Source organism: Parasteatoda tepidariorum, chromosome 2 (assembly GCF_982258835.1).
Source record: "Parasteatoda tepidariorum strain Cologne lab strain chromosome 2, Ptep-v5.0, whole genome shotgun sequence".
NCBI lineage: Eukaryota > Metazoa > Arthropoda > Arachnida > Araneae > Theridiidae > Parasteatoda > Parasteatoda tepidariorum.
The window spans coordinates 82,472,255-82,500,102 of NC_141756.1; the positions used below are offsets into that span (position 1 = coordinate 82,472,255).

At 27.5% G+C, this 27,848-nt stretch overlaps 1 protein-coding gene across 1 annotated transcript; it reads right to left on the reverse strand.

Annotated features, from left to right (window-relative positions):
• Positions 1 to 1,396: 1,396 nt before the first annotated feature.
• Positions 1,397 to 25,992, reverse strand: tws (protein phosphatase 2 regulatory subunit tws). Its single transcript, XM_087157624.1, has 10 exons — positions 25,791 to 25,992; positions 25,524 to 25,589; positions 23,964 to 24,061; positions 19,532 to 19,697; positions 18,220 to 18,510; positions 16,959 to 17,123; positions 15,059 to 15,320; positions 8,444 to 8,567; positions 7,981 to 8,141; positions 1,397 to 3,495 (listed from the first exon to the last, which is right to left on the reverse strand). The coding sequence occupies exons 1-9, from the start codon at positions 25,795 to 25,797 to the stop codon at positions 7,989 to 7,991; spliced, it is 1,332 nt and encodes a 443-aa protein (XP_087013750.1). The 5' UTR covers positions 25,798 to 25,992; the 3' UTR covers positions 1,397 to 3,495; positions 7,981 to 7,988.
• Positions 25,993 to 27,848: the final 1,856 nt, after the last annotated feature.

The following is a 27,848-nucleotide window of genomic DNA, read 5'->3' on the forward strand; positions in this document are numbered from 1 at the left end:
TATGATATTTTCCAAAAAGTTACATTGAAATTATCCCAGACAGAAATTAACTGTTAGTATGATATATCAAAGTCAGCTACAGTCTGCTAATTATGAGACAAGCACTAGTTTTGCTGGGATTGAGTATTTATCTTTAGGTGTAGATATTACTTTGGCTTCCTGAATGGTTGCCTAAAGCTTAAAACTAGGTATCAGGTAACACTACTAATAGGTTAGAATCCCCTTGCTGTCCTATACAACGCAAATGCAGGTCAGCATGTGTGCCACTCTTCAGTCCTGAGGAAAAATCAATATATCTGTTTTTTAAATTAAATTTCTTTTTTCCCTTAAAATGTAACACAATTTAATGAAAATATTTTTATTTTTCATAATTATTGCCAAATGATCAAGTAATGATGTCACACTGCAATGAAAATTCATGAAACAAAATTTATATTACTGTTGTATCTAAATTTGCTTGAGTTTTCATTTTCCCCCAACGTTTTGAAATGCTGGCCAAAGTTAAATAAATATTTTTTTTATTTATAGAGATAGGACAAATATAAATAATGGTGAATAGATTCATGCAAAAAATAGAAGTTCATTATTCAGTGATTGATGTAAAGAGATGTACAAGGTTGGCTGTTATTTTTATCTTGTTCGCTGTAAAAAAAATATAAATTTTTCATAAAATAATAAATTCCTAGTTGATAATGATATATGAGCCTTTATCTTGCAAAGGTATATTTTGGAGTCAGTTAGCTATAAATATTGGAAAATTCTGGTAAACAGCACTGCCCCTTGTTAATTGGTCAAAAAATAAGTTTAGTCTTGAAATTTTTTTAGAGTTGCACCCATGGGTCAGTTCCATCAAAAAATTGTCATGAGGCCTAATTTGTCCTAAAGTTGGATTTAAGAGTTCTCTTGTCTTCTGGAATGGATTTGAAATTACAAGACTATGGCGTTAAACATCGATAGTCTTAAACTCGGAATTGGATGAGCGGTTCAACGTCAGTTATAAAATAAAATAACACTATACTCTAACTTTTTCGCATAGGAGCTTAAAGTTTGCAGCACAAAAATATATTTCTTTGTTTAGGCACAGTTATACGATTACAGTTGAGCTTTATTTAAAAATTAATTCTAAATTTCCCAGAGTCGGAAAGGGATGGTTAAAATATTTTCTTTCGAATTGTCCACGCAGATGGCCAATCATTAAAAGACGGTAAAGTCTTGTCCCCAAAATTAGGGAATTTAGTTTTATACCACAATTGATCTTAAAACCTTACTAGTAAGTAGCTTGGTGAGATTTTAAAGTTTACATGAAAACACTGAGGAAAAAAAAATGATCCCCCTTTTACAACTTGCTACATCATTAAATTATATAAGACATAAAACATATTAAACATCAATAACATTTTTAAAAAACATCACATTTTATTTAATTCATTTGCATAGCCAGTTAGCATTGGATCAATGCAACATATCAAATAACTCAACAAAATGAGAAATGTAAAAACAATTTAAAATACAATAAAAAGGTTGTTTTTTTTAAAGCTAAAATAAAACTTTGTATCCCTGATGTCTCACAAAAATATTTTATCTGCCTGTTAAAGCAAGAAAATATAAATGACCCTGAATTTGAAAGTCTAAAAAATTCAGAAACTTTCATAAAATCAATAATGTCGTTTTGAAATGAGAATATTTAATAATTACAAAAAGTAAATTTTGATTTTTTTTTTAATGGTATTCAAGATAATTATTGAATTATAATTTATACACTAATGAATAAAACACGAGTTTATGATTGTCAACATATTCTAATGTGTATGGGCTTTATCTATTCACAAAAATTTCTTTTAATGAATATGAATACAAAAATATGAACCACAAAATTGAACAAAGAGAAAGGGGCTAAAAAGTTTTTTTTTTTTTTCTTTTCACAGCATTGAACAAAATTTGAGATAAAAACTCAAAAAGATAATCCATTCCAGTAAATAATTCATGATTATGTATTCTTTACTTATTACTGCAAAAAAAATTCTTATTAAAAGATGTTTTTCAGAACTTTTTATGAATGACTCTAAAATGAAATAAAATGTGAACCTTTGACTAAATCATTAGAAAGTGCAATATGTTTTATAAAAACAAAAAAATTTGCAAGATCGATCTTGAACAAATCTTTCCAAAACAGAACCAGCAGTTTTAATGCGATGAGATTCAACAGCAAATATGTATAAAACAATTGCTTATTGTAGTGATGATAATGATCTCATAAAATAAGGCTTCAATCAGGATTTATTTCAATTCTTTCAAATAAAATTACTACTTTTCTATGAGGTTTAAAATAAACATATACATGGAATGGTATGCCTAAAATAAATTCAATCACCATTTTATGATTTAAATTGTTAAGTAATGAAAAAAGATCTTTAGAGATGTAGGGAATAGTGTTGTGGTTCATTGCATTAATCTACAACTGAAAGCTTTTAAAATATTTGAAACAATTAAAAATCTTTCTTTATAATAACAACAAGTACTGAACTAAATTTCACTATTTTATTTTATATATTTTAAAGATGATGGTTGATAACAATTATAATGAACAAATAATGAAATTAAAAAGTAAATAATACAATTCATTTTCTTAATCATCAATAAATTCAAATCTATGTTGTCAAAACTTGTCAGTACATCTTAATCATAACAAAATGAAAAAGAATGCTAACAATCAAAATAATTTATTACTTTTAAAGGGTGTTTGTGATTTACAAATGAAACATACAAGGAAAAGTTATTGAAATTTTTATCATAGCCTGACAGATAATTCAAAAACAAAATCTCTAACATACTTAAAAAAAGCAACTAGAAGAAAAACACATAACAACTCAACTTGCTCAATGCTATGAAAATAAAATTCAATCCAATTTGTGCAAATATTTGACTTCCGTTTTCAAAACAGATGAGTAATTACAAAACAATACATAGACAAAAACATTTAGGATTTTATTATTATTTTTATGTAAAAAAAGCAGTCTCATTTATACAATTAGTTTTATTGACAGATTTTCTTTTATTTATTCCTTTCCCCAAGTTATTTTGTTAAATGTCTCAAAATGAGATTGGATGAGAAAAAAGAAGCATGCAACAAAAAACTATTCTCTGGCATGGGATTGCAGCAAAAATATACACTCTACTATCTTATGTACAAGTTTCTGTCAAAAACAACTGATGAATAAGCCACCTCTGGCACCTGGCCACAGGCGAATTTATATGAACTGGAAATGAGAAGAGCGGGATATTGATGGATTGATTACTGTTTTCAAATAGAAAGTGAGCATGGGGGTGACGTTGCTGCCAATCCATAGCGATGCACGCTTTGGGATAGAAATAACAGGAAGTTAAGGTTGTTTGCAGTCAGTTTTGTGGTTCGTGGCACTGGAACTGAGCGGCGGCAGACTTCCTCCGATAAATGGCACAGTTTTAAGACCTCCATCGCTCGTTAATTAGAAAATGCTGAAACGATTGACAATTAATGCACACACTAAAACATGAATACTAATAAAATACTTTGACATTTATAATACATAAAAGCATTTATAAAAAATCCAGGGTAACATTAGAAAAAATTTTGAGTCCAACGATGGACAAAGTGCTTCCTTCAAAAAAACTCTACCAATAAATGCTCTAATTCAGAATTTTTTTTTAAAAAAAATTCTTGTACAACATGTCTTTTGTGATTCTTTTCCTAAAACAAAAATTTTCCTTTTTCACAAAATTATGAAAAGTTTTGTCAAATAAATACGGACCCGTTACAAAAAGTTTGAACATACTACCGATTTCAGAAATTTTTTGAAAAACTCAGGTCTGTATTTCAGCAAATTTACAAAATTATGAGTAGATTTTTCAAGACTTCGGGAACATGGACCTTAATCTAACGTTAGAATAACCCCTAATTATTAAAAATAAATAAAATAAATTTTGTACAAAATTATGATATATGGACCACTTTTTTTCCTATTCGACATAGAACTTCATCCTTACAAATGGCTTTTGTAATACATTTTTTAGTTATACATTCTTCCTAGACTAACAAAGTTAGAAGACAACAAGAAATTATATAGAGCATTAAAGATTTTAAAACATGTCTATATAACTTTTCCTAATACTAATAAAAAAATTTTAATTGCACAAATTATTTATTTTCTAACATTACTCTCAAATTCTGTTTTACATTTTAGTGGTCTGAAAAATTCCTTATGTTTGGAAAAAAGTTTTGACATATTTCAAAGCAGAAAGAGCTATAAGTAATATAAGAGCTATTTATAACAAGGCATAGTTTAAATTTTGGACTGCATACAATCATAGAGGAACAATAGGAATGAAATTAATAGAGGGGCACATTTGCCTGCATTAAAGAGTATTATATTTTTACAGCTTAAGATTGAAATTACAGTCGAACCCTGAATATCAGATACCCCTTCAGAACTACTTTAAAAGCATTCTAACACACACCTTATCAATACATATTTCATCAGTTAATTACTCTTGAAAGATAAATCCAAAATTTGTCAGCCTAGACATTTAGGCTGACAGAAAGCAGAAAGGTATCACTGATTATATTATTATTTAGGATAGAAAAATAAAACACAAGACTCATTCCTTGAGTTTTTACCTTAGAATTGCAAGGTCTAACTCAGTGTTTAGCTTTGTATAATTTGATTTAATTAATAATGATTGGTTATAATAGGGGAGCACAACCTTTTTGAGTGAAGGGCCACTTGCACAGCTGGTTGGCTAACGAAGGGCCGCACATGTATTTAGTTATTTTTATTTTTGAACATGTTAATGACAAATGTAGTAATGTTTATTTAAACATTAGCCTTCCATTTTTTTTATCAATAAACTTAGTAATATCAATAACTTAGTAGTGCTCCATTATTAGAATTCATTCAAAAATAAAAAAACTTATACTTTTTTTTTACAAAAAAAAACTTGCTATTTTTATTATATGAACAATAGATTTATCAAAATAAATAAACATTGAAGAAAAAAAATGTTTTTTTTATTTTTTATCATATCATGCAATACGAAAATTCATTTTAGAATTTAATTCTAATAAATAAAATAAAAAAAACTGCAATGCCCACAGAATGAAAATAGGAAAAAGTTTAGTCATATTTAAGTATTATAAATTCAAATTAAATATTTTAATTGAAGAAAATTTATAGGTTTTAAACAAAAACCTAAAATAAAAGCAAAGCTGTGATAGTTCAAAATAAAATTCAATACTTGTTTTGTAATGTACTTTGTTATTTTATTTTATTAATTATTAGATTTTTTGTATCGTAAACATTTTCCTTTTTTTTATCGAAAAAGATCACTTAAGCAACAAAAAATTTAAATCTAAACCACAAACAGTGAGCAGTTTAAAAATTCACGTTTTCCGCCATTTTATGAATTTCTCAAGTTGAAATAACATTGCATTTAAATTAGGGAGGGATGTAACGAGTATTTGGCCATTCTGTGAAAAATTCAGTTGGTTGAATGATCAGTCAAATATTCGGCAGAATATTTTTTAAAAATGTATTTTTCTTAGTTTTTTTTACTTTTGAATTTTTATAAATATTACTTTTTTTTAAAAAATTATAATCAGACAATTTTTTCGATACTTTGAGAATTGAGAAGGATTTTTTTCTATTTTTTGCTGCTTTTATTATAACCCAGCATTTTAACAGAACGTCTCATAGTATTAATTTATTATCACTCTTTCCCTGTACTGTAATATAAATAACCAGTAACATAGAAAAGTGTTATTTTCAGTATTAAAGTTTTGTTTCAGGAACTAAGAAATATTTGTTTCTTCTGTTTTTCTTTTTTTAGTATGACTCAGCATTTTTTTTTAAAAATAAAGTTACTAATAAAGTTTATTTTATAGCAATTTTTTTTCTTCCAAAATTATGGCAATGAGAAAAATTTAAATTGAGATTCTCAGCATAAGTTTTTCATTTTAAAAATTAAGAACGTTTTTTCTATCTTTTTATTTTCTTTAAATAAAAAAAACTTTTTTTATACGCTTTCACTATAACGCAGTAATTTTTAATATCATTTCTGATAACTTAATTCATTTTTCTTGGCTTTTTCTGGTAATTGAAAAACTGAGATGTTCAGCTTTAAAAAAATTTTTCAAAAATTAAGATTGGTTTTTATGTTCTCTGTTTCGTTTTTCGACATTTTCAAAAACGTTCTTTTTAGAGTTAATTTATGAATACGTTTTTCCAGGAAATATTATTCTGAGCATTAAAATTTTAGTTTCAGTGTTTAGTAGCAGTAAAAGATTTTGCTATTTGGCCCCAATTGTACTGCGTTCAGTCGATTTTTTCTTCTTTTTTTTGCCGAATATTTGGTTTTTGACCAAATCACAATTCATTATTACATTCGACCAAATCATATTCGTTGCGGAAATAAAAACGAAGGAAAAATAACTAGGTTTTCGATAAAACTGTACCGAAATACCGTATCAAAAAGTGATTATTTAATTGCGCGATTAACAATCACGTGTCGTAATAACATCATAGTTAAATAACGGGAGTCAAAATCATGTGGAAAAGCATAGAAATAAGTGGGAAAATATATATTTATGCTGAACTCAGCACGAATAAAGCGTGTCAAACGCACGATTTAAAATTTTCATGTCGTAATAGAATAATTGGAATTTTTTATAATACGTGGGAAAGTATAGCAATAACTGCCGAAAAAATTTTTTGAAAAAAGAGAAAGAATTGCAAAAAAAAGATAAAAAAAAATCATATATATTTACTATAAAATCGGCTTAAAGAAAGCGCGTTAAACGTACATTTACTAAAGAATCTGTTAAAATTGATTGTGTCAAAACGTGAGGATTTAAAAAGGGATGTTTAAAAATTGCCATTTTTTAAAATTTTTTTATTGTGTTTAGAAGCTCTCGCGGGCCGCACTTCAGTAGTCGAAGGGCCGCAGGTTGTGCACCCCTAGGTTATAATATTAGTCATTTTATATGATCAATATATAACGTTAATATTGAAATTTTCTTTTTAACATGAGTCAAAATAAAATATTTTCACCTATTATTTCTAACTAAAGGATACGGTATATTTTCTTAGAAAATGTGTTGCTATATAATTTGCGCTTTATTATTCATATAATTTACAATTCCATGATGACTGACAATACATTCTATAAGTATTCTTATACTTTTTTTTCTGCTGATAAACATTTAACAACTTTTTTTTAAAAAATAATGGGATGCTTGTTATTATTTTGCATAAAAGAAAAAGGGATGAAAATTATAAATATTGTAGATAAATAATAATTTAAAATGAGACTGACTTTATGTAGAATACATGGAATAAAATACATTTTTATTTTGAAATTATCTTTCTTCCAAAAGCAATGTTTTTCCTCAATTTACTTAAACAAAACTACAAATTAATCACTGGAACATTGAAAGCGCAAAAATGACATATAGAAAGCTCTTGCGACTCATGTGACAATTTTTATGTAATTGATGTTACAAATACAGGCTATATCAAAATTTTATTATTATTACTAAATATTTAGAAACTACAATTTTTAATTCTGCATCTAAAATAGTTAATAAAAAAACCAAGAAATATGTTGATGGAGGGATGCTGCAAAATTATTTTTTTATTATGTTGTCCTTTGTATCATGGAATTGTTCAATATTGTTTTACAATCATTGCTCTTAACAGTAATTTTCAAAATTCTTGTCAAAAATAAAATAGAAATCTGCATACAATGAAAATGATAGACATTAAGTTTTTTTTTTTTAAAAAAATTGAAGCAATAAAAAAATTTGAAGAAAAATAGTGCATTAGCATGTAATTTATAATAACTTAATTTTAGGCAGGGAGCTGTAAATACTTGCCCTCCCCCCTTGTTTAATGCTAAGATCATGACACTATTAAATTTGCATATAGTACTCAAGAGTCAAATACTTACAACTATTACTACAACTTTTCTTGAAACAAATATAAATTATTTGTAGCAGCTACAGCTATTATATTTTCTTGAGGATGCCAGGCAGTGTGCAATATTTTTCTGCCAAAATCTAAACAATCTACACTAATTTCATCTTTTTTTCTTTTGCCACCTGTACAAACCTAAAAAACACAATCAGTTTTATTGAATTACATAGAAATAGTCAATGATAACTTTGTGAGAAACAGTAAAAATGGCAAAATTTAAAGCCATTTAAAACTAAATTAATGTAATAAACTAAAGTTCAATTTAAATTAAATAAAATAACACATAGATGCTTATTAAATTTACTTAAGACAAAAAATTTTCAAACTGAACAAGAATATCATTTATTAATAAATATTGATATTCTAATCTCTTTTTTTCCTTAAAAAAATAATAATAAGGGAACATTGTGACAATACATTTTTGATCTACAACTTACTTTTCTAGGTTTAAGAACAGTTTTAGGCTTTGCTATTTCCTTGGAAGCTTCAAGAGTAACATCTCTTTTAGTATGACGGTCGAAAACCCGGAAGAAATTATTATAAGAACCTGTCATTATATACCTGCAAAGAATGCTTTTTGTAGATATGAAATATAACAAAGTTTCACTAGCCAAAGATAAAGAAATGAAAATTGATAAACATTCATAAAATTCTTAAATAAAAATAAATGTTTAAAGTTGCTTAGAAAATAAAATCTGCAAATTAAAATTGTGAGATTTTATAATATCAGAAGAAAAGGAGATGAGTAACAAAATAAAAAATTTAAGGAATACACTTGGGGAAGTACCAAGACAATTTTGAGTGTAAATTTATTGAGTGTACCAATTTTTATCATTCAATGAATCAAAGTTTTACTAACTGATTTTTATACATTTACCAAAACCATAGTCTTTTTAGTGAATGATCCCCAAATAAACCACAACCAAAACTGCCAACTCACACAACTCCAATCATTATCAATAAAAGGATTAAAATTTTTAATTGATTTCTTTTCATACATTATAAAAAAGTTCATAATATAAAATATTTACAAGTGCGGTTATTTACTATTTATTTATCTGCGGTTATATACTAACTATTTTTTTACGAATCATATAATCAATGTTTTAAGTTTTCAAACAATTTAAAAAAATTAATTTTAAACAGTGAGACAAAAAAATAAAAAAAGGTAGAAAGAGGAAAATTGCAGATCACAAGAAAACATCACGTCTGATGTTACGAATTCTTTCAGCTAGTTAAAATCAGCAAAATAGTGCTAATTGTAGATCATTAACAGTAACTTTTGACATAGAACCAAGCAGAGAATCTTCATCTTAGCTAATGCCATTTAACAAAATAAGCAACCTAATATTTGTATTTTGTTAATACAGTAGGGAACCGATTATCCGGAACGATCGGGACCATCGCTATTCCGGATAACTGATTTTTCCGGTTTTCTGAATCGCTACAAAAAGCCGTTTTTTTTATTGTTAAACCCAACTAAAAATAATTTTTTTTTTGGAAATAATCTTAAAAAGAAGAAAAAACGTTGAAGTAATACACTAATGATTATTTCCAAAATGATGGTAAGGTGAACATCTTTCAAAAAAGAAAGAAAAATCCAAAACTCTTACGAGGAAAAAAACATTTTTTTTAAAAAATGGCGGGAAAATTTATCGAATTTCGTTCCGGTTTTCTGATTTCCGGATAACGGGTTCTGTGCTGTACATTTCAAACTAAGGGCCAGGGGTGATTGTAAGCCTAAGTCAAAATTCCGGAAAATTTCTTGAGTTAGAAAAAAACAAAAAACAGTTTAAATTGAAAAAAATTTAAACAAGGTTTTTTTCCTATATTTCTTAGTTTACTTAAAATATTACACATACCTATACCATTTACACATAGCTATGATGACCTGGAGAAGTAATTAAAATTTACAAATATGTCTTTCTTTATCGAGTTTATGATTATAACAACTATTTACTGATAAAAAATGAATATTAATCATGAATATAAGCTTATAAAGTATCTCTCTGGCTCTCCCTTACAAACAAATAAAATAAACTGTGTTTTTAAGTTCCACCTTTGAAAATTTGATTTACTTCTGTGATAAATGATATTTTGAAACGTCTGGACCTTCGATCTCCGGAAACTTCCACATCACTGTTAGCGAAAATTCCGGAAATCCAGATTTTTTCCAGAGCACAATCACCCCTGAAGGGCTTACGTGGGAACTATTTTTACCGGATCATTGGATACTTAAAATTTGCAACATATACATTCTACACTTCATTCAATTCATAAACATTTCAATTCGATTAATGCGTATTTTACTGATACTACGAAATAACATGAAATTGCAAGAGAAACACAATTACAAATTGAGTACACATTCAGTATTTTATCAGTAAATTGTTTCACGTCTTTCATTCCAATAAAAGCTCATAAAATGTATAAAAACAAAGGAAAAGGCGAGAAATAAAAAATTCCAAAATAAATAAAATATTCATGAATGAAACCTTTTTTTTAATTGGACAAATCAAAGTTCTGATAAAATTTATTAATAATGGTTAATACTTTTTAAAATCAACATTATAACTAAAACAGTTAATGATACCAGATTGAAAACTTCATATGCTTTAAAATTATACAAAAATGATAGTCGACATGTTTTAAACAAGCGCAACTGAAATAGTTTCAGATTCTCAAAATTTTAGAGACCTGAATGTAACAAAACAATAATAAATTGAAAAAAATATTAAGTTACTAACGAAAAATGGAAAAAATAAAGACAAGAAACAAACTGGAAAAATCACAGAACTTGTGAGAGAAAAAAGATTAAAAACAGAACAAGAAAAAAAAATAACAGAGAAGAAAATCAGGACAAAATGCTTTTTAATGTGTTATGGTGGGTTTGTGAGGAACTTATACCATTAACAAAGGAATCAGCATTCAAATGAATAGAACAAGATTCCATGAAATCAAGAGCTGACATGACGGTGGAAATAATACTTGTGTGGAAAAATTTTAGCTTTATCGAAATTGAATTTATGCCTGTGGTTCCAACAATGTGCAACACTTAAAAATTTTTTGAATTCTTCATAATAGACATATTTATCGGGCTCCTTAAGCCGAAACTTAAAAGCGCATTACCAGGTGTAACTGTAAATAATGTCCCACCAATAACCAAAGCTAACAGGATTTTGATGCCCTTGAAACAGGTAAACAGTCATATCATATTTCCAGCGTATGAAGCTACGAACCAGTTATTGTCTTATTTTTTTTAACTAAACACCAGAAAAATAATTCTATTAATAAAATCATAGTTGTTTTTATTGAAGTTCAAAACATTCATGAATAGACAAAGACCCTGTTAGGTAACAAAAGAAAAGTAAATTAAATTAGATCAGAAAACATTAAAAAAAATCAAGCATTCTAAAGTACTCTAGGCAGAATAAGTCTTTCTTTATAATTTACATTTCTAGTAAACGTTTAATAAATTTTAAAGTATTTGCATTAAATAAAAATGAATTGGTATAAGTGAAATATGTTAATCAAATTGCAAATTATTTTACAAGCAGCTAATTAATGTTAAGTTAAAATTTTAAAGTTTCACATTATTTTAATCCATATTTAGTCTTCTTTTATTATTATTCAATATATTTTAAGTATCAAATAAATCAGACATTCATTTTTAAAAAAATGACAACCTTTAAAATATATTTCAAAATATATATATATATTTCACTTAAATCTAAGATTTTTCTATAAAAAAAAAATCTGTTGATTGAAATGAATGATATAAAAAAACTTATTTAAATCTTATTAAAACTTATTATGTACATGTATAAAATATATAATTAAAATAATGGTTGCCATGTTCATAAGAATAAAATATTCAGGGTTCACAGAAAAAAAAAATTTCTTAAAAAATCAGGTTTTTAGGGAAAAAACCCAGCTCACATGAATTAATTTAAAATCAGAAAACCTTTTTTATAGTCCAGCAGTCATAAGAGAGGTAGTAAATAATTAAACAATCAGATGAGGATGTTTCGGCTTTCAACTGCTATTCTAATTGACAATTTTTCCCCCTGTTAAATTCCAGATTTATTACTCTAAACTTTTTCTTTAAATATAGATTTTTCTTGAAAAAGGTATAGTATATGGATACAGGTACTATCTATTGTAGAAATTTTAATATAAAATGAGGCTGTTTTGGTATAAACTCTTAACATACTTAGTAAAGATTTTTTTTTAAATTGAAAAATTAATTTCTACATTCTTTGTGGAAAAAAATCATTCATTTTGAAATATTAGACACCTGTAATATATATCTATTGATGTATTTTAACAAACCTTGAAGGATTTACAATCCAAATAAGTTATGAAATAAGTATTATGTGCAGAGCTCATCCTAGGCAGGGTAAACAGGGCACAGCAGCCTGCTGCCCTTTTAGTCAAAATAATCCACCCTGTTGTCCCTGAAGTAAATTAGTGCCCTGATGTAATAGACTACATACCCTTTTTTTCCCCATTTCTTTCCTCAACCCTTCTTTATTTTTCCCCCAAACTCTACAAAAGATTTCTTAAATTTTTGTTATTTTCAACTCTTTTTTATTTAGTTTGTCGTTGCTGTCAATACATAGATTTATATGGGAAAGGAAAAATAGCCATCACACCCCCTTGTTGCACTTGCAGTTGTTTGCAGTTACTTCCACTATCATTAAATCATTACGGACACTTAAAAACATATATATATTATTTTATTAATATATGCATGCATTTAAACAAATTACTAAGCTAATTAGCTCATTAACTCGATTTATATGTTAATTTATTAATAAAAATTAGAAATTTATATGATTGCTTTGCTACTTTTAGTAAAGTAAAAAATAAAAAAAAATTATCTTACTAATTTACAATGTTTTTTAATAGAATGTATAAAGCCCATAGAAAGAAATTATTGCCTTTTTAGTATTATAATGCCCCCTTTTTAAACTTTTGCACCCTGCCCTTTTTTCTGCCTAGTATGAGCTCTATTATGTGCAAACATATTACACAAATTTTTTTTAGAGATAAGTAATATATAATAATTTAGCTATGTTTTTAAAATCATCAGGGGTCTGTCTAGGTTTTTGTGAAAGGTACCTATTATGTGAAAATTTAGACATAATTTGCGAAAAATTAAAAATTATATTAAAAAATCAATACAAAAACATGGTTAAAATATAGATTTATCGTTTCTTAAGGGATACAAAAATAAAATTTTAAGAAAAAGTATTTTGTGAAACTACTGTTTTTCCTAAAGTTGAATTTGTGAAACTACCGCTTTACCTAAAATTAAATTTGTGAAGGTACCGCTAAACGGTAGTAAATTCGGCCTGGACAGACCCCTGATCATGTACTTTACTTTTTATGCATTAAGTTAGTTTGTTCATAATTTTGTATAAAAAGTTACTAAATTAAATTTATAAAACAGTAAATTCATAATTCAAAAGAACAATTTGGTTTGATCATTGCAAAGAAAATTTATTGGAAATAGCAAAATGCGAAAAAATCACTTAGCGAGTATAAAGATGGGCTTTTTTAAGCAAGCCTAATCTGGGGGGAAAAAACTTCTGTTTTTCAGGTCTGGGCCGACCTTCGCAAACTCTGAAGAAAGACTTACGATACTCAATAAAGAAGTTACTATGTTGTAAAAATTTCTATTTAAATAATTAAAAAGGTGTGTGCAAGGTATAAATCCTTATATATTAGTTATGAATAGTTGGCATAGATGATTTTATATTTTTCAAACATAGGCAACAAAAACAAATAATCTTTTTCACTCAGAAAATGCAGTATCATAGTTAGCTATGATCAAAAGTTGCCAACTTGGCACTTCTAAGATCACACTACCATTTGATTCACATTATTAATCATTTCAGAACCCCTGCAACATCATCAAATCTATTACATGACAGTTAAATAACTAATCTATGCTAAATATGTCAACAGAATAATTGGAAGCCATTCTTTTCAAATCAGAAATAGCTATGGAGAAAAAAATAATTATACTACAGTTTATACTTATACTTTATGTCATAACTTGAGCTTAAAGCAAATTATCTTTTTAGCTCAGAAAATGCAGTATCATGGTTAGCTATGATCAAAGGTTGCCAACTTGGCACTCCTAAGATCACACTACCATTTGATTCACATTATTAAGCATATCAGAACCCCTGCAACATCATCAAATATCTTTTTAGCTCAGAAAATGCAGTATCATGGTTAGCTATGATCAAAGGTTGCCAACTTGGCACTCCTAAGATCACACTACCATTTGATTCACATTATTAATCATTTCAGAACCCCTGCAACATCATCAAAGCTATTACATGACAGTTAAATAACTTATCTATGCTAAATATGTCAACAAAATAATTGGAAGCCATTCTTTTCAAATCAAAAATAGCTATGGAGAAGGAAAAAAAAAATAAATATGCTACAGTATATACTTTATGTCATAACTTGAGCTTAAGGCAAAAAGTACTTTAAACATAAATACCAACATTTACTTATTAACTGAAGAGTGAAGACACAATAAATTTATAAATTAATTATGTTCAATAAAATAATATTCAAAATAGATAGCAATTCTTTTCATTTAATTTCAGATAAAACTTCCACTAAAGTAGGATCAAATTTTAAAACAATGCGAGGTGCTACACATTTAATATATAAGCCAACCTTTAAAATAAATCAGTTAGTAAACAATTGAAATTTTTAAAAAAAATATACATACAAACATGTCATCATAAATTAAAGAGTTTAAGCTTAAAAAAGGATAGTAGAAAGCTGTTAATAATATTGCTTTTTTTATGTAACTACAAATCTTAGCAATAACTAAAATCCATAACAGTCAAGACTATCAATTTTAAAGTTGAATACAAAATAAATTTGCAGCCAACCATCTTTAAGGAAGGAAGCTATCAATGTTATCCAAAAGAAATGTTTTTTTATTAATTAAGAAAAACCAAGTTTAGATCTAAAGTAATAAAAACACACCAAAATAGTTTGAAACTATGTATGCTTACCCATCAGTGCCATTCCAACAGCATTCAAATTTATCAAAAATACAGTCATTTTCATATAAGCTACACAGTTTTGATCGCAGATATTCGTGGACATGGAAGCACTCTATTGGTTTGGTATCCATAGCGAGGTCCCACACCTTCACAGATAAATAGTCCCTAGAAATTATATATCGTCCATTGTTGCTAAATTTTACATCTGATATACTAGAAATTATTTCAGAAAAGAAACTTCTATTGGTTGGGTCTTCTGGTTCTTCAAACACTAAAAATAGATTAAAATAATCTTAAATAAATAAAAAGTTTTACAAAAATATATAATATAAATTTTGACTGGATCTGTTAAAATTTAAACATTTTTAAAGTAACGAGGACCAGAATGATGGGTTCAGAAGAATCGAGACAAAATAAAAAATTTAGTACAGTTGGACCTCTATTTAACGAAGTCGCTAAATCCCGAAAAAAATTTCGTTATATGGAAAATTCGTTAAATAGAAAATCATCTTTTGAAATACTTACACAACGTAGAATAGGTTTTAAATTCATGGATACTTGAAATAATTAAAATTGCAATTGATGCACCTTTATCTTGTAATTTTTTTCTTTAATAGTCAGGCACTTTCGCTTCAACATTTTGCAGCCGCAAGAAAAGCAACAAGCAGCACTCTGATCAGCAATCTTAAAACAGGAGCTCTACCGAGTGAACAACGAGAAAGTTGAAAGTTTTTCTAGAAAGGAAGTGAACAGTGGGGGTGGAGATAATAGGACATGTCAATAAGGGACCAGGGACCACACACTTTGATGACCCATTCCTTTTATCTTCTCTGCTCATTTCCTATTTAAGGAATTTGACCCTTTCCCCCTTTTTCTAGTGGGATTGCATTTCCTGTATGAAATGCAAACAAAAAGGGAGAGGAATTTTACTGCTTTCTCTAAAAGTTAAGGGGATGCGAAAATCAGTTCAAGGTTATTTCCCTCATAAAATGCATTAACTAGTTAATAATTTTTCTCAAATATTTTGGGAAATGGGGAAAGTAGATCTAAAAAAAAAAATTCGTTAAATAGAAAATTCATTTAACGAAGAAATTTCCAAAATGTTCTTGGTTCCACGAAAAAATTCGCAAAATAGAGAAATTCGTAAAATGGAAGTTCGTTAAATAGAAGTCCGACTGTATTATTTTTTTAATTTAAACAAGGTGGAATAATTTAAAATAATTAATTAAACTTAATCATACAATTAATTTTAACAATACCATTCAATGTGCAACCATTTAATGTATTTTTACTGCTTGTTAACACAAAAAACAGGTTCATTCCAGACCATGACAAATCTGACCGGGCTTTTAATACCAACAAAATTAAATTTATAAGAGTCAAATTGCTGATAAGTTTTTAAAAAAATTTATTAAAAGGTAAGAAAAAAAGTACTTTACAACAACGATATTTGTCATTGATTCATATCCTATTTACATATCATTTTATTGTACTTATGATGAAAAAGTTACGAGTTAACTAAAAATGAAATGTTTTAAGAAAATAAAAATTCCTGTAGCTTGAGCAAAATGATATATATTAAGACAGAAAAATTAGGTCGAAAATAAATTTTATTCGCTGAAGCTACGGGTGACAAAGATCTATTAAAACATTAACTTAAAATCCCAGTGCAGTATTTTTTTTTCTTTTTAGTGTAAATTCAAATTTTTAAACACAGAATTTTTTTTTATTTTATTGCTTAATTTAAAAATTGCATGCCTTTTCTAAGTTATTTAAGCGAATAGAGACTATATATACATATATATTTGATGCCAAATATCAGAAATAAGTTAGTCAGCTGAAAGTTAAGATACAATATTTCAGAGCAAAAGATAAATAAAAAAATCAGAGAAAGGAAAAAAATTATTACACTTAGAATGTTGGTCACATAGTGCAGCTGCTCGCATATCACACAAACGAATAGTTCCCTTACTACTACTATACACAAAGACATTACATTGAGAAGGATGAAACTCTGCTGCAGTAATTACTTCAGTAAGTTCTTCCATATTAGTTGGTTTGATATCAACAATATCTAAGATTAATTATAAGGAAAGTACAAGACTAGTTATTTAAAAAATTGAACACATAAATTAAGATTTATTAATTGACAAAATTACCAAGGAGATCAGTTTTTTTCCAGTTGATAGATACTACCGGGTATGATTGTGATTCAACGTGGAAAACTCGGAAAATTTTATGTGCAAAAACTCGATAATAAGTTACTAATTTATATACTATACATGTTTAATATAATTTTTTGAACTAAGATTAAGAATTAAATTACCTATCAATAAAGAATCACACATTCATACCCAATTTAAAAAAACTCATGTGAATTTGAATTGAGGTATTGCTTTTAAAAACATGCAAATATAAATTGCGATGCTGGATTTTTAAATTATGTTAATATGAGTCGCATTGTACGATTTTAAAATCACACGTATACGATTCACATTGCGCAAATTTTAAATCAAGTAAATACAAAATTCCGTGCTTAACATTAAAATTGCGTAAATATGAATCTCAATATTAGCTGATTGCAACGTAGTTTCATACATTAACAATGGCAAAAATCCAAAAATGCAATTTAGCAAAAGTTTTAAATTTTAAACAGCGGAACTTTAATCTTACTTTAAATTTCAGATTGCAATGAAAATTTTGTTGGATAATAAATATTGCTCTGTGGAATTCCGTGAAAAAAATCGCACATCCTGCTTCTTGTTTCTAGACCTAGAATGATACGAAAAAACCTGGAATTCGTACACATGGAATACAATTAAAATTGATTAACTGTTGCCAAGTAAAATTGATTAACTATTGTGTAGAATCGTGCATTTTTCTTTTACATGCAAGCATTGCTATATCAGTTGTTAAAATATATAATGATTATGTGGCTTAAATGTGAGATTGGCTGTTTAAAAAAATAAGTTCTCTGTGAGGAAAAAAATAAAATGACTTTCTGAACAACCCAATATATATTTTCAAGTTCTGGATATGATTTGTAATAAGTAACTCTTAAATATTAACTATAAATTTTAAATTGTAAATGGTAAGAAAACATAATTATTTTTATTTAAACTTACATAATCATTAAACTACCAAGACTTTTCAATAACAATAAAGGATACTAAAACTTTGGTCTGTAATTTCTAGATGCCATAAATTAATTCGTAAGTCATCAGCAGAGAGATAGGTTTCTTGATCGCTGTTGACAGATATTGAATTTATATGGTATGTATGAGCATTAGCAAAGATTCTACGAGGGCTTGCTTCTACCATTAGATCCATGGGCCTTACATTTGGTACACGCAAGTTAGTAATAGACATTGGGTCTTTCACATGACCCGTCTCGTCTTTCAGATTGTAACCCTCGATTCTCTTATCTCTTTCAGATACTTTCCATAATTTAATAGTTTTATCTGAAAAGACAAATTAGCAGTTGAAGTACAGAAAGCTAATAAAAACAAAGGATAAGAATGATTAAAGAGTTGAGTAACAGTAAAAATATTTAATGTTAAAACAAGTACTTTCGCCAGAATTTCAAAGTTACTATGAATTGTTAAAAAATTGAGTTCTAGGCACAACTATTAATTGTTATAATAACACATAAGATTTTAGCTGTCTTTTAAGAGAATGGGAATTTTAAGATACAATGAAGAAAAAAAAAAAGCTTTAAATAGTTCAAGTCATTGATGCTGCTACTCTACAAAGTCCTAAGTACAGTAGTAGTCTTTACTTTTCAGAAATAAATAATCAGAATTTAAAATACCACTAAACTAAGAATATAAAATAAGCATTTGTAAAAATTTAAGTTAAGTGAGATAAGTACATAAGAAGAAAATACTTACGTAAAAAAATAAAAAAAAATAAAGACAATACAACTTAATACAAGAAGCTTGAAATTTAGTAATAGTAAAAAAAAATTCACCTGATAACAATTCTTTTAACAGTAAAAAAAAGCTAAGAAAACAGAGACATCTTTCATTTTAATAATTTTTAGCTTATTAAAATAAAACAATAAACATTAAAAGCATTGTAAACACCTAGAAAATTATAAACCTTTAGAAAGTACATTTAAAAAAACCTGTATGAAATCGAAGAAATTAGCAATCAGAATGATATTCTAAAAACTAAAACAACATATTTGGTAAAATAGAAAGTCTCTAAATATGAGAAAAAGCTGATTAATTCTCTATTTCTTTTATCCATCTATTATTGCATGCATTTATAAATACTAAATTAATTGTATGACAAAATAGGACAAAACTTACATTTTAACAATCAAGGATCTAACATCTGCTCCAATAAAATAGTTTTATTTTATAAGTTTCAGTTAATTTGTCTCATAGCTTTTTATATGCATCTGGTCAAATGGTTATGACAGTTGAACTTTACAATTCGATGATTAAAAAAAAAAAAATAATAATCTTTTAAACTTACCATTCGTTGAGAGAAGAAAATGAGCTGGATTTTTACGTTTCAACCACCTAATTTTATTGATTTTCTCTTCAATCTCTAAACTTTTTAGATAATCAAATTCAGGTTCATGGCTTTGAAATGTACTGTAGACATTATATTCTCCTCTTTTGGGAATAGAAATCTGGGACTAAAAAAAAAAAATTATAAACATATTTAACACATGATGAAAATAATAAATTTTATAAACTGCTTATAAAACAACATTTTAACACGTTTGTTGCCAATCTTTTGCCAGCGTACGATAATCTCTAAGGTTGTATCCTGCACTGTCTTGCATAAGAGCAGCAGTTAACATGCTAATGTACATTTAAGAATAATAATAAAAGATTAACATCTAATAAAATAGACAGAAAAACAACAGGAAAAATTACTTTACTTCGATAAATCTATATATCAACGGACTTACTAACACAACTTTGCACACTTAAGTTAAAAGTTTATGACAATTACCATTAAGCTATTTAGCAAAATATATATAGCACTTAGAAAAAAATTATTTTCATATAACTACTAGTAAATTATGACTAATACAAGGTAATAACTTTAACTGCATTGTGATTAATATAGTGGAACATTATAAAGGGTATGAAATAAGTGACAAATGGATTGAACACTATGGTTGCTTAAATTAAGTTTTTGTAAATAAAGTCTTCTTAAAAAGAAAATATACAAAAACTTAATTTCACAAACCAATTTACTGCCGTTAAATTAAAAGAACTCTTCCTAAAAATAATTTTATTTCATTGTTTTTCTGTTCTTATGAAGCGTTTCTGTTTATATTGTCTTTCTATTCATATCATAAGAATGAGTCATATTTAACTGACTGTAAAAAACATAAGTAAGGTTTCTATTTATTATTATTATCAATGAAGTCAAAGTAAAAGAAATAAAAAATTTCAGAAATTCATTTTCCTACATCTTGCAAAAACAATGCATGCATAATTATTTACATAATTATAAAGCCTTTGTGAAATTGAGTAACTTTCAATCGCTTATTTTACAGGGTGCATAGCCATATCTTTGAATCAAAAATAAGCACTTTTTAAAAACTTTTCAAGCACTTTACAAAAATTTTCAAGCACTCAAAAAATTCATATTCAATCAATGATATGATTGAAAAACAAAAACTTTTTATTAACAGTTTAGTTTATTAACAGTTAAAACTTTTTATTAACAGTAAAAGAAACGGGCGTTAATCGAAACAATCAGTACTTTCCCACATCACTGAGAGAATTCAACTTGACCCTGAACTCAGAACAAAAGTACCCTTGCCCCCTACGTCAAAAAAAGTGTTAGAAGTAAAATAAAATAAACAAGAATAAAATGAAAATAAATTAAAAAGAAAAACATTTCATAAGGATCTGATATTCTCTATCGGAATTGGAGCAATCGGGTTTCGCAAGTGTCGTCCAAGTGTGCGCGCATGCGCAAGTCATAACGTGGGTACCTTTAAGCACTTTTTACAAACGCTACGCACCCTGTTTTATTATTATTAATTTTCAATGAAAAATAGAAAGAGAAAATTTTTTTAAGCTTTTATAATCATCAATGAAAATCAAGCTAATAAAAGAAAAATCTGAAGATCCTGTTTCTTATCTTAGTAACAAGAGAAAGTTTTGTTTTAATAATTAGCCTTGTTAAAAAAATCAGGCACAACACTTGTAGTTAATAAATTAGGATACAACTGTTGGATTCTAATAATTTCTTTTAATAAGCACATTATTGTAGTTCAATATTAAATTTCTTCCCCTCAAAACTTTTTTAAAGTTATTTCTTATTTTTTTAAGTCCTATTTTTATTTAATTAAAACTTGACAATTTTATATAATTTAACAAAACAATTCTATGATTATCATTTAAATGTAAATGGGATCTTAAAAACCATTTAATAATATTTTTTTCAATAAAATTAGTTACAACTTTAACCCTATCTCAATGAAGCAAAATTTAAATATTGTTAGCTCATAATTGTAGATGGTAGTAATTTAGTTTAATTTATACACAATATTTTTTATTATAATTCTTTTTTTTTATCAGCGTAGTGGAATTCTTTTTTTTCAGTCACAAAAATTAAAGCATGCTAAATTTATATTCCATTTTGTTTCAAGTATAAATTTCTAGATGTACGTATATATATATATATAGTCGGACTTCAATTAACGAACATCCTTTTTAGCGAATTTCTCTATTTCGTGATTTTTTCTTTTTTAACACTTCATCGGGCGCGTTGATCTGACAGATACAGACGTGTCAATATCTCTGCTTTTGTCCCCTGAAACATTTTCTTACGACCTTGACCTTATCAGTATCTGTCCATCTGGCCCCCTGCTACTTTGGAATGCAGTAGTGACCAGTTCGGTGTAGGAGTACTTCCTGTTTCCAAGCTTGTTTGGAATTTTGTATCTGTTAGATACACGCGCCCGATAACGTTTGTCTCGTGAAGCTACATGGAAGTATTGAGATTCCCTGAGCGTTTTTGATTTATCTTTTTCCTACGATGAGTGCTAAACGCTTTTTAGATTTGAAAAATCAGAAAGACCTAGAGCTAGTTCATAGTATTCTATTTAGTGATGGAAATGAGGAATTAAATGCTGAAGAATTTGATGAAAGTGATGCTGACGAAGAAGATATTTTAGAAACACGTGAAGCTGATTGTCAAGACAGTGAAAGTGTTTATAATGACTCAGAACTCGATGATGATGTTAATAATGATTATTTTTACATAGGAAAGGACAATAATACTTAAATGGGCAAAACAGATCGGAAGAAAAAATTTGACTTAAATTTAGAATCGGATTTGACTTAAATTTAGAATCGGATTCAATTATAATAATTGATTTGTCACTTTTATATTATGTATTATTTGTGCATAACTGTCCTTTTTATACTTTTTCAACAGTTTAACATGTTTAATTAAATGTTTTTTTACAGCATTTAACTTTTGTAATAGCGTTTGTGATTAATAAATAAAAATTATTATTGAAAATATTAAAAAATATATAAAAATTAAAAATATATAAAAATTAAAAATATATAAAAATTAAATAAAAATTAAAAATATACATAAAAAACTAATAAAAGGTCCGGGTGTAAAAGCCTGGACATAAAAAGAGTAAAAATAGGAGATTTAAAGTAATACATATTAACAGAAAACACACAAAACAGAGATGTATCTGACAGATACATCGCGCCCGATGCCGTAAGTTTCGAGACGCGCCCGACGGAGTGTTAAAGAACCAAGAACATTTTGGAAATTTCTACCTAAAATAACTTCCAAATAGCAGAGTGAATTTTCTATTTAACCAACTTTTCTTTGAGATAATTCCCAATTCCTTATTTCCAAAACATTTCAGAACATATCAAACTTGTTAATGCATTTTATGGGGGAAATGACCTTGAATTGATTTTTTGAAGCTACTTAACTTTAAAGAGAAAGCAGTAAAATCTTTTTCCCTTTCAAACGAAAAACTCAAGACAAAATTTAACGGATTTTATCAATAGCAATTAAACTTAACGTGTGCGTTAATGTATGATTAAAATTACTTTTATAATAAATGCAGCTATAATTTTATACATAAATTTAGCTTTTTTAAGTTGAAAATGTATGCAGGAATGTAGTGTAACACTGGATAATGTTTTGCTTTATTCGTGCCTTCCATGCAGATTTCTTTTATGGTTAAGATTTATAAACTAAATAGTAACTACTAGTTCACAAGATAAAGGTGAATCAATTGCTATTATAATTATGTCTAGTGTTTATGGATTTAAAACCTGTTATATGTTGCTTAAGTATTTCAAAAGGTGATTTTCTATTTATCGAATTTTCGATATAACTAACTTATTATCAGGATTTAACGACTTTGTTAAATAGAGGTCAGACTGTATATATACATATGTTTGTAGTGGAAATAAAATTAATAATATCTATATTTTTAAAGAAGTGTAGTTTCATAATTTTTTTAAAAAATTATAAAACTACATTTTATAAAACACTCTTTTTACCTTTCATTTTAATGACTCAATATCTTAAGTGCTCAATTTATTCTTTATTATAATTTAACTAGTTAAATTTATATATATATATAAAGAAACTTTTCAAATGAAATGTTTTAGTTAAGGTGACATTTTCACATCAAACTGTTCTACATAGTATTTTATATATATGTATATAATGTACTTTAGAAGTTTTGTACTTTAAAGAAGTTTTGAAATTTTTACTAGCTAACAGATGAATACAAAACACCTTATTACTGACATTAACATGGGAAAGTGCAGATTTTCATTGAAAAAAAATAATCTCACAACAATTTGAAAATATGGCTTATTTTATTTCACTAAACTTTTCTCATATTCAAATCATTTTAACAATAAAACTGAGAATATAAAAAGTATACCAGAGGATCACGTTGAAATATTACAACACGGCCACCTTTGTCTCCAGTAGCTAAAAGATTTCCATCATGATTGAATTCAACGCATGATATTATGTCAGCTAAAAAAATTAAGAGAAAAGGAAACATTCAAAAAGTACTTCAATCAAAAATATCAAATAGATATATGTTACTTTTATTTTAAACTAATAAAGTAGTACAAAATATTTATTTTCAAAACATAGTGCCACTTAATTATAATCTCACAATTTAAACTTTATATGACAGATAACACTAAGAGCAAAAAAAAAAAACTTTAATAAGTTCTAATTCGTGTAATAAAATCTATCTTGAATGCATTCAAAAAAATTAAAATATCTTACTAATAACATAATACCAAAAAACGCACATTAACGCATCTAACAAGTAACTGCAAAGACAGTTTGTATCATCGACTGTCTAATAACATGTCTGTCTAAAGTAAACATAGTAAGGTAGCGTTGAAAACATTAAAAATAATTAAATAAATAAACTAACATTACATTTTTAAAGCTTGTAATAATATAAGAATCAATATTTTCAGAAACAAAGGGACCGTTTACACCTCATCTGATCATGTCAATTACAATCACAAAAGTGACAAATGGTTTTAAACGTAAATTTATTTTTTTTAAACATGCAAAGGTTTGTGGATGGTCATATGCTAGTCTTCTCTTTTTTCCCCCCTGAATTTCTCACTGGTCACAACCTGGAAGACGCCAAAACTTCATTATTTTCAAGCAGAAATTGATGCAAAAATCTTCTTGAATTCTAATTGCATATCATATGAATTTTCAGTTTAATACGTCAGTTAAAATAAAAAAATAGAATTTATACCTTGCTTTAGAATATAATCATTACAAATTAAAGTCAGATATTACAAAACTTTGCTTATCACCAAATTAATAAAAAATAAAGCAAATATCTTTATTCTTTTGCATTCAAGCCGATTAATTTTCCATAATGATAATAACTGATATACACCTTATAAAAATTTAATATTAAATAATCTTATAAACATTTTAGTTACCATGACTTAAGAATTGACAAAAATTAAGAAAAATATTTCTTATACGAAAAGACAAAACCAATGAAAAATTAAAATCTACAAGCAAATTTTTGAACAGAATTAAAAAAACACTGAACCAAAACAAATCTCAAATAATTTATTTAGTATTGATTGCTGTCATAAATTTGTCAAATTTGAAAAGCAAATTCTGTAATAGTGACCAAGTTATTTAAAAACTATAAAGTAAACATTGACAAGTAAACAAATAATCTTAATACTAAGCGTCAGATCTCTTAAATTTGAACCTAAAAATTATTCTAGATAACAACTCACTTCCATAGAATAATACAATAGAATCTCGACATGGTTTATTTGTCATAATATTACTAAAGTTGCAAAACATGGGAAATCGTGAAAATCTATAGACACAGACATTAAATGAAGGACTTAATTTGTAAACAAAATAATACCAATTAAAATAACATGAAAAATTTTAATTGTCATCAATAATTTTATGATAAACAACAATAACTTACCCTCTGTTATCTCATCATCAAGAGTTCCTTTGACTTGAGAAAAACTCCACTGAATATCTCCATTTCCTATAACAAAATAGAGTAAACGTTTTAAACAATCACTTTAACTTATCAAGAGTCTGTAAACAACTCTAACGGAAAATAGGATTCCAATTAAATAATGTCGATAACATTATTGACGTTAAGGTGATCAGTTTCACTGACATTTCGATTGATTATTCTGTCTATTTAAAAGGAAATCGGATGAAAAATATGGGTAATATTTACCTGCCATTATAGGGAAATTTAATTTCCCTGAAGTGTTAATGAATATTCGTTACAAATTATGATTCTTCCGGCATTTGTATCCATCAAATTCAACAGCACATTATGCAGAAAATGGCGTTCATTTTCGGTTGCCACTCTTATTTCTGACAAATAAAACTCAAGTACGAAAAATAACCAATAAGGTACATCCGCACTGCTATAAGCAATTTCTGCATGATTGTGAGGAATAAAATGAATGGGACAAATTTCTAAATTTCATGATACAATTCACAATGATAAAAATTACGCATAAATAAGTTACATATCATTTTAGAAGTTCTTATATCTGTAATTAATACTATGATTGGTTCAACTAACCTCATATTTTTGTATCTCCTAGACGGAGTTCAGAAGTGCCTCAACCGCATTCGGTGAAAATGCTCCTAAGAGCAGAACCATTGACGGCGAATGTAGGTGATTGAATCGTATACAATAAAGATGCCCCTTAAAGGGCAGTGATTACGAAACACAGTGTATATTTAATTATACAGAGACTTTCGTTGCATTCCAAACATTATTTCCTGGTTGATAGGGCACTGGGTCCATGCCCAAGAGGTCATAGGTTCGATCGTCGCTGGCTGAAGACTCCCCGTGTAGTAAAAGGTGATGGATGCACGTTAAATCTATCGAGTTGCAAAGTCCTCCATGTTTCCATAGCAAATCATGCCTCTGGGGTACTGATCCAGGAATTTCCTTGTCTTCTGGATTGGTTCAAAATTAGTAGGCTACGGAGTTGAACATAAGTTGTCGTAAACCCAAAATTGGGTCGGCTGTTCAATGACAGTTATAAAATAAAATATTCCTCCATTCATAACTTCCCTCCTCCATATGCGGAAGTTTTCTGCTTATGAATTCCTAACAGACTTTGAGGATATGGGATGTGCACAGAACTTAAAAGGCAATATATCTGTTATTAATATTTAGTTTTAAAAGAACTTTTTATTAATGTTTCTGTACTCATTATCAATATTTGCATTATTATCATTATCAGTATTCATTAAATCAAACAATGAACAGTCTATCACCACGGTATCCATTTACAAGGGGCATTTAATCAATACACGCTAAAAATATAACATTGTAATATGTTGATTTAAAAAATATTTAAGAATATTTATTTAGAAACGATAAATTCTTACAAACAAATAGTTTCTGCATAAAAATAAATTTAAAACATGAATTTTAAATTTTTTTGAATATTTATCGTTCTTATGTTTTTCTCATTTGATTTAATAAACCTTGTCCAGAGAAAACATTTTAAAAATCCATATAATCTAATCCACGCACCTCAGCATTCTTTTATCCAAGCAATTCAATGAACCATTAAAGAACCTAATTTGCCAAGCAGTTTAATGAATAAGAATTTTTCAGCTTCTATGAATAAATAATTAAAATATGATGTTCTGACCTAATTTAAAAAAAAAAAAAACGCTGTTTGTATTATAAAAATTTGATTACAAGATTCATAAACTAAACTTAACTCAGTGGTGTGACAGCCCATAGAATTTGGGCAAAGTAGCCAAGGCCTACTGTGCCTATCTCAGTTTTCTTGACCTTGGGCTCTGGGATGCAGGAGCAGATGTTCCGGTTAGGTGGTCAATCGAACGCGGAACCCCCAGTGTTTAGTTCTCAATCATGTTTGGTACTCATTTATCGACCCACTGAAGGGATGAAAGGCTGAGTCAACCTTGCCCGGACCGAGGATCGAACCCTGGACCTGTGGCACGAGAGTGCGAAGCGCTACCAATACAAGATTCATAGATTGGAACTTTTTCTTTTCACTTAAGACGTTTTAACTTAGCTAATTAAAAATATCGCATTTCTAAAGAGGGGCATTAAGGGAAGTTTTTTCCATGTGCCCAAATTCAACATCCCACTGTTGATGCACCAGAGAGGAATTTACGAGTTGGAAGAAGGTAGCGAGTGTGAACAAAAGCTGAATAACTATTCGAAAGAGATACTTTGCAAAAGATACTTTATCCTTTGATTTTGGATTCAGTTATGCATAGAAGCGTTTTG

Bases quoted from the DNA above. Each gene is read 5' to 3' on its own strand.
- tws (XM_087157624.1), bottom strand. The intron at 15,321-16,958 runs GTAATAATTTTT...ATCTATTTTTAG, and splicing joins ATGTGACCAACATTCTAAGT to TGTTTGAAGAACCAGAAGAC. The intron at 8,142-8,443 runs GTAAGTTGTAGA...TGTGTTTTTTAG, and splicing joins CTGTTCTTAAACCTAGAAAA to GTTTGTACAGGTGGCAAAAG.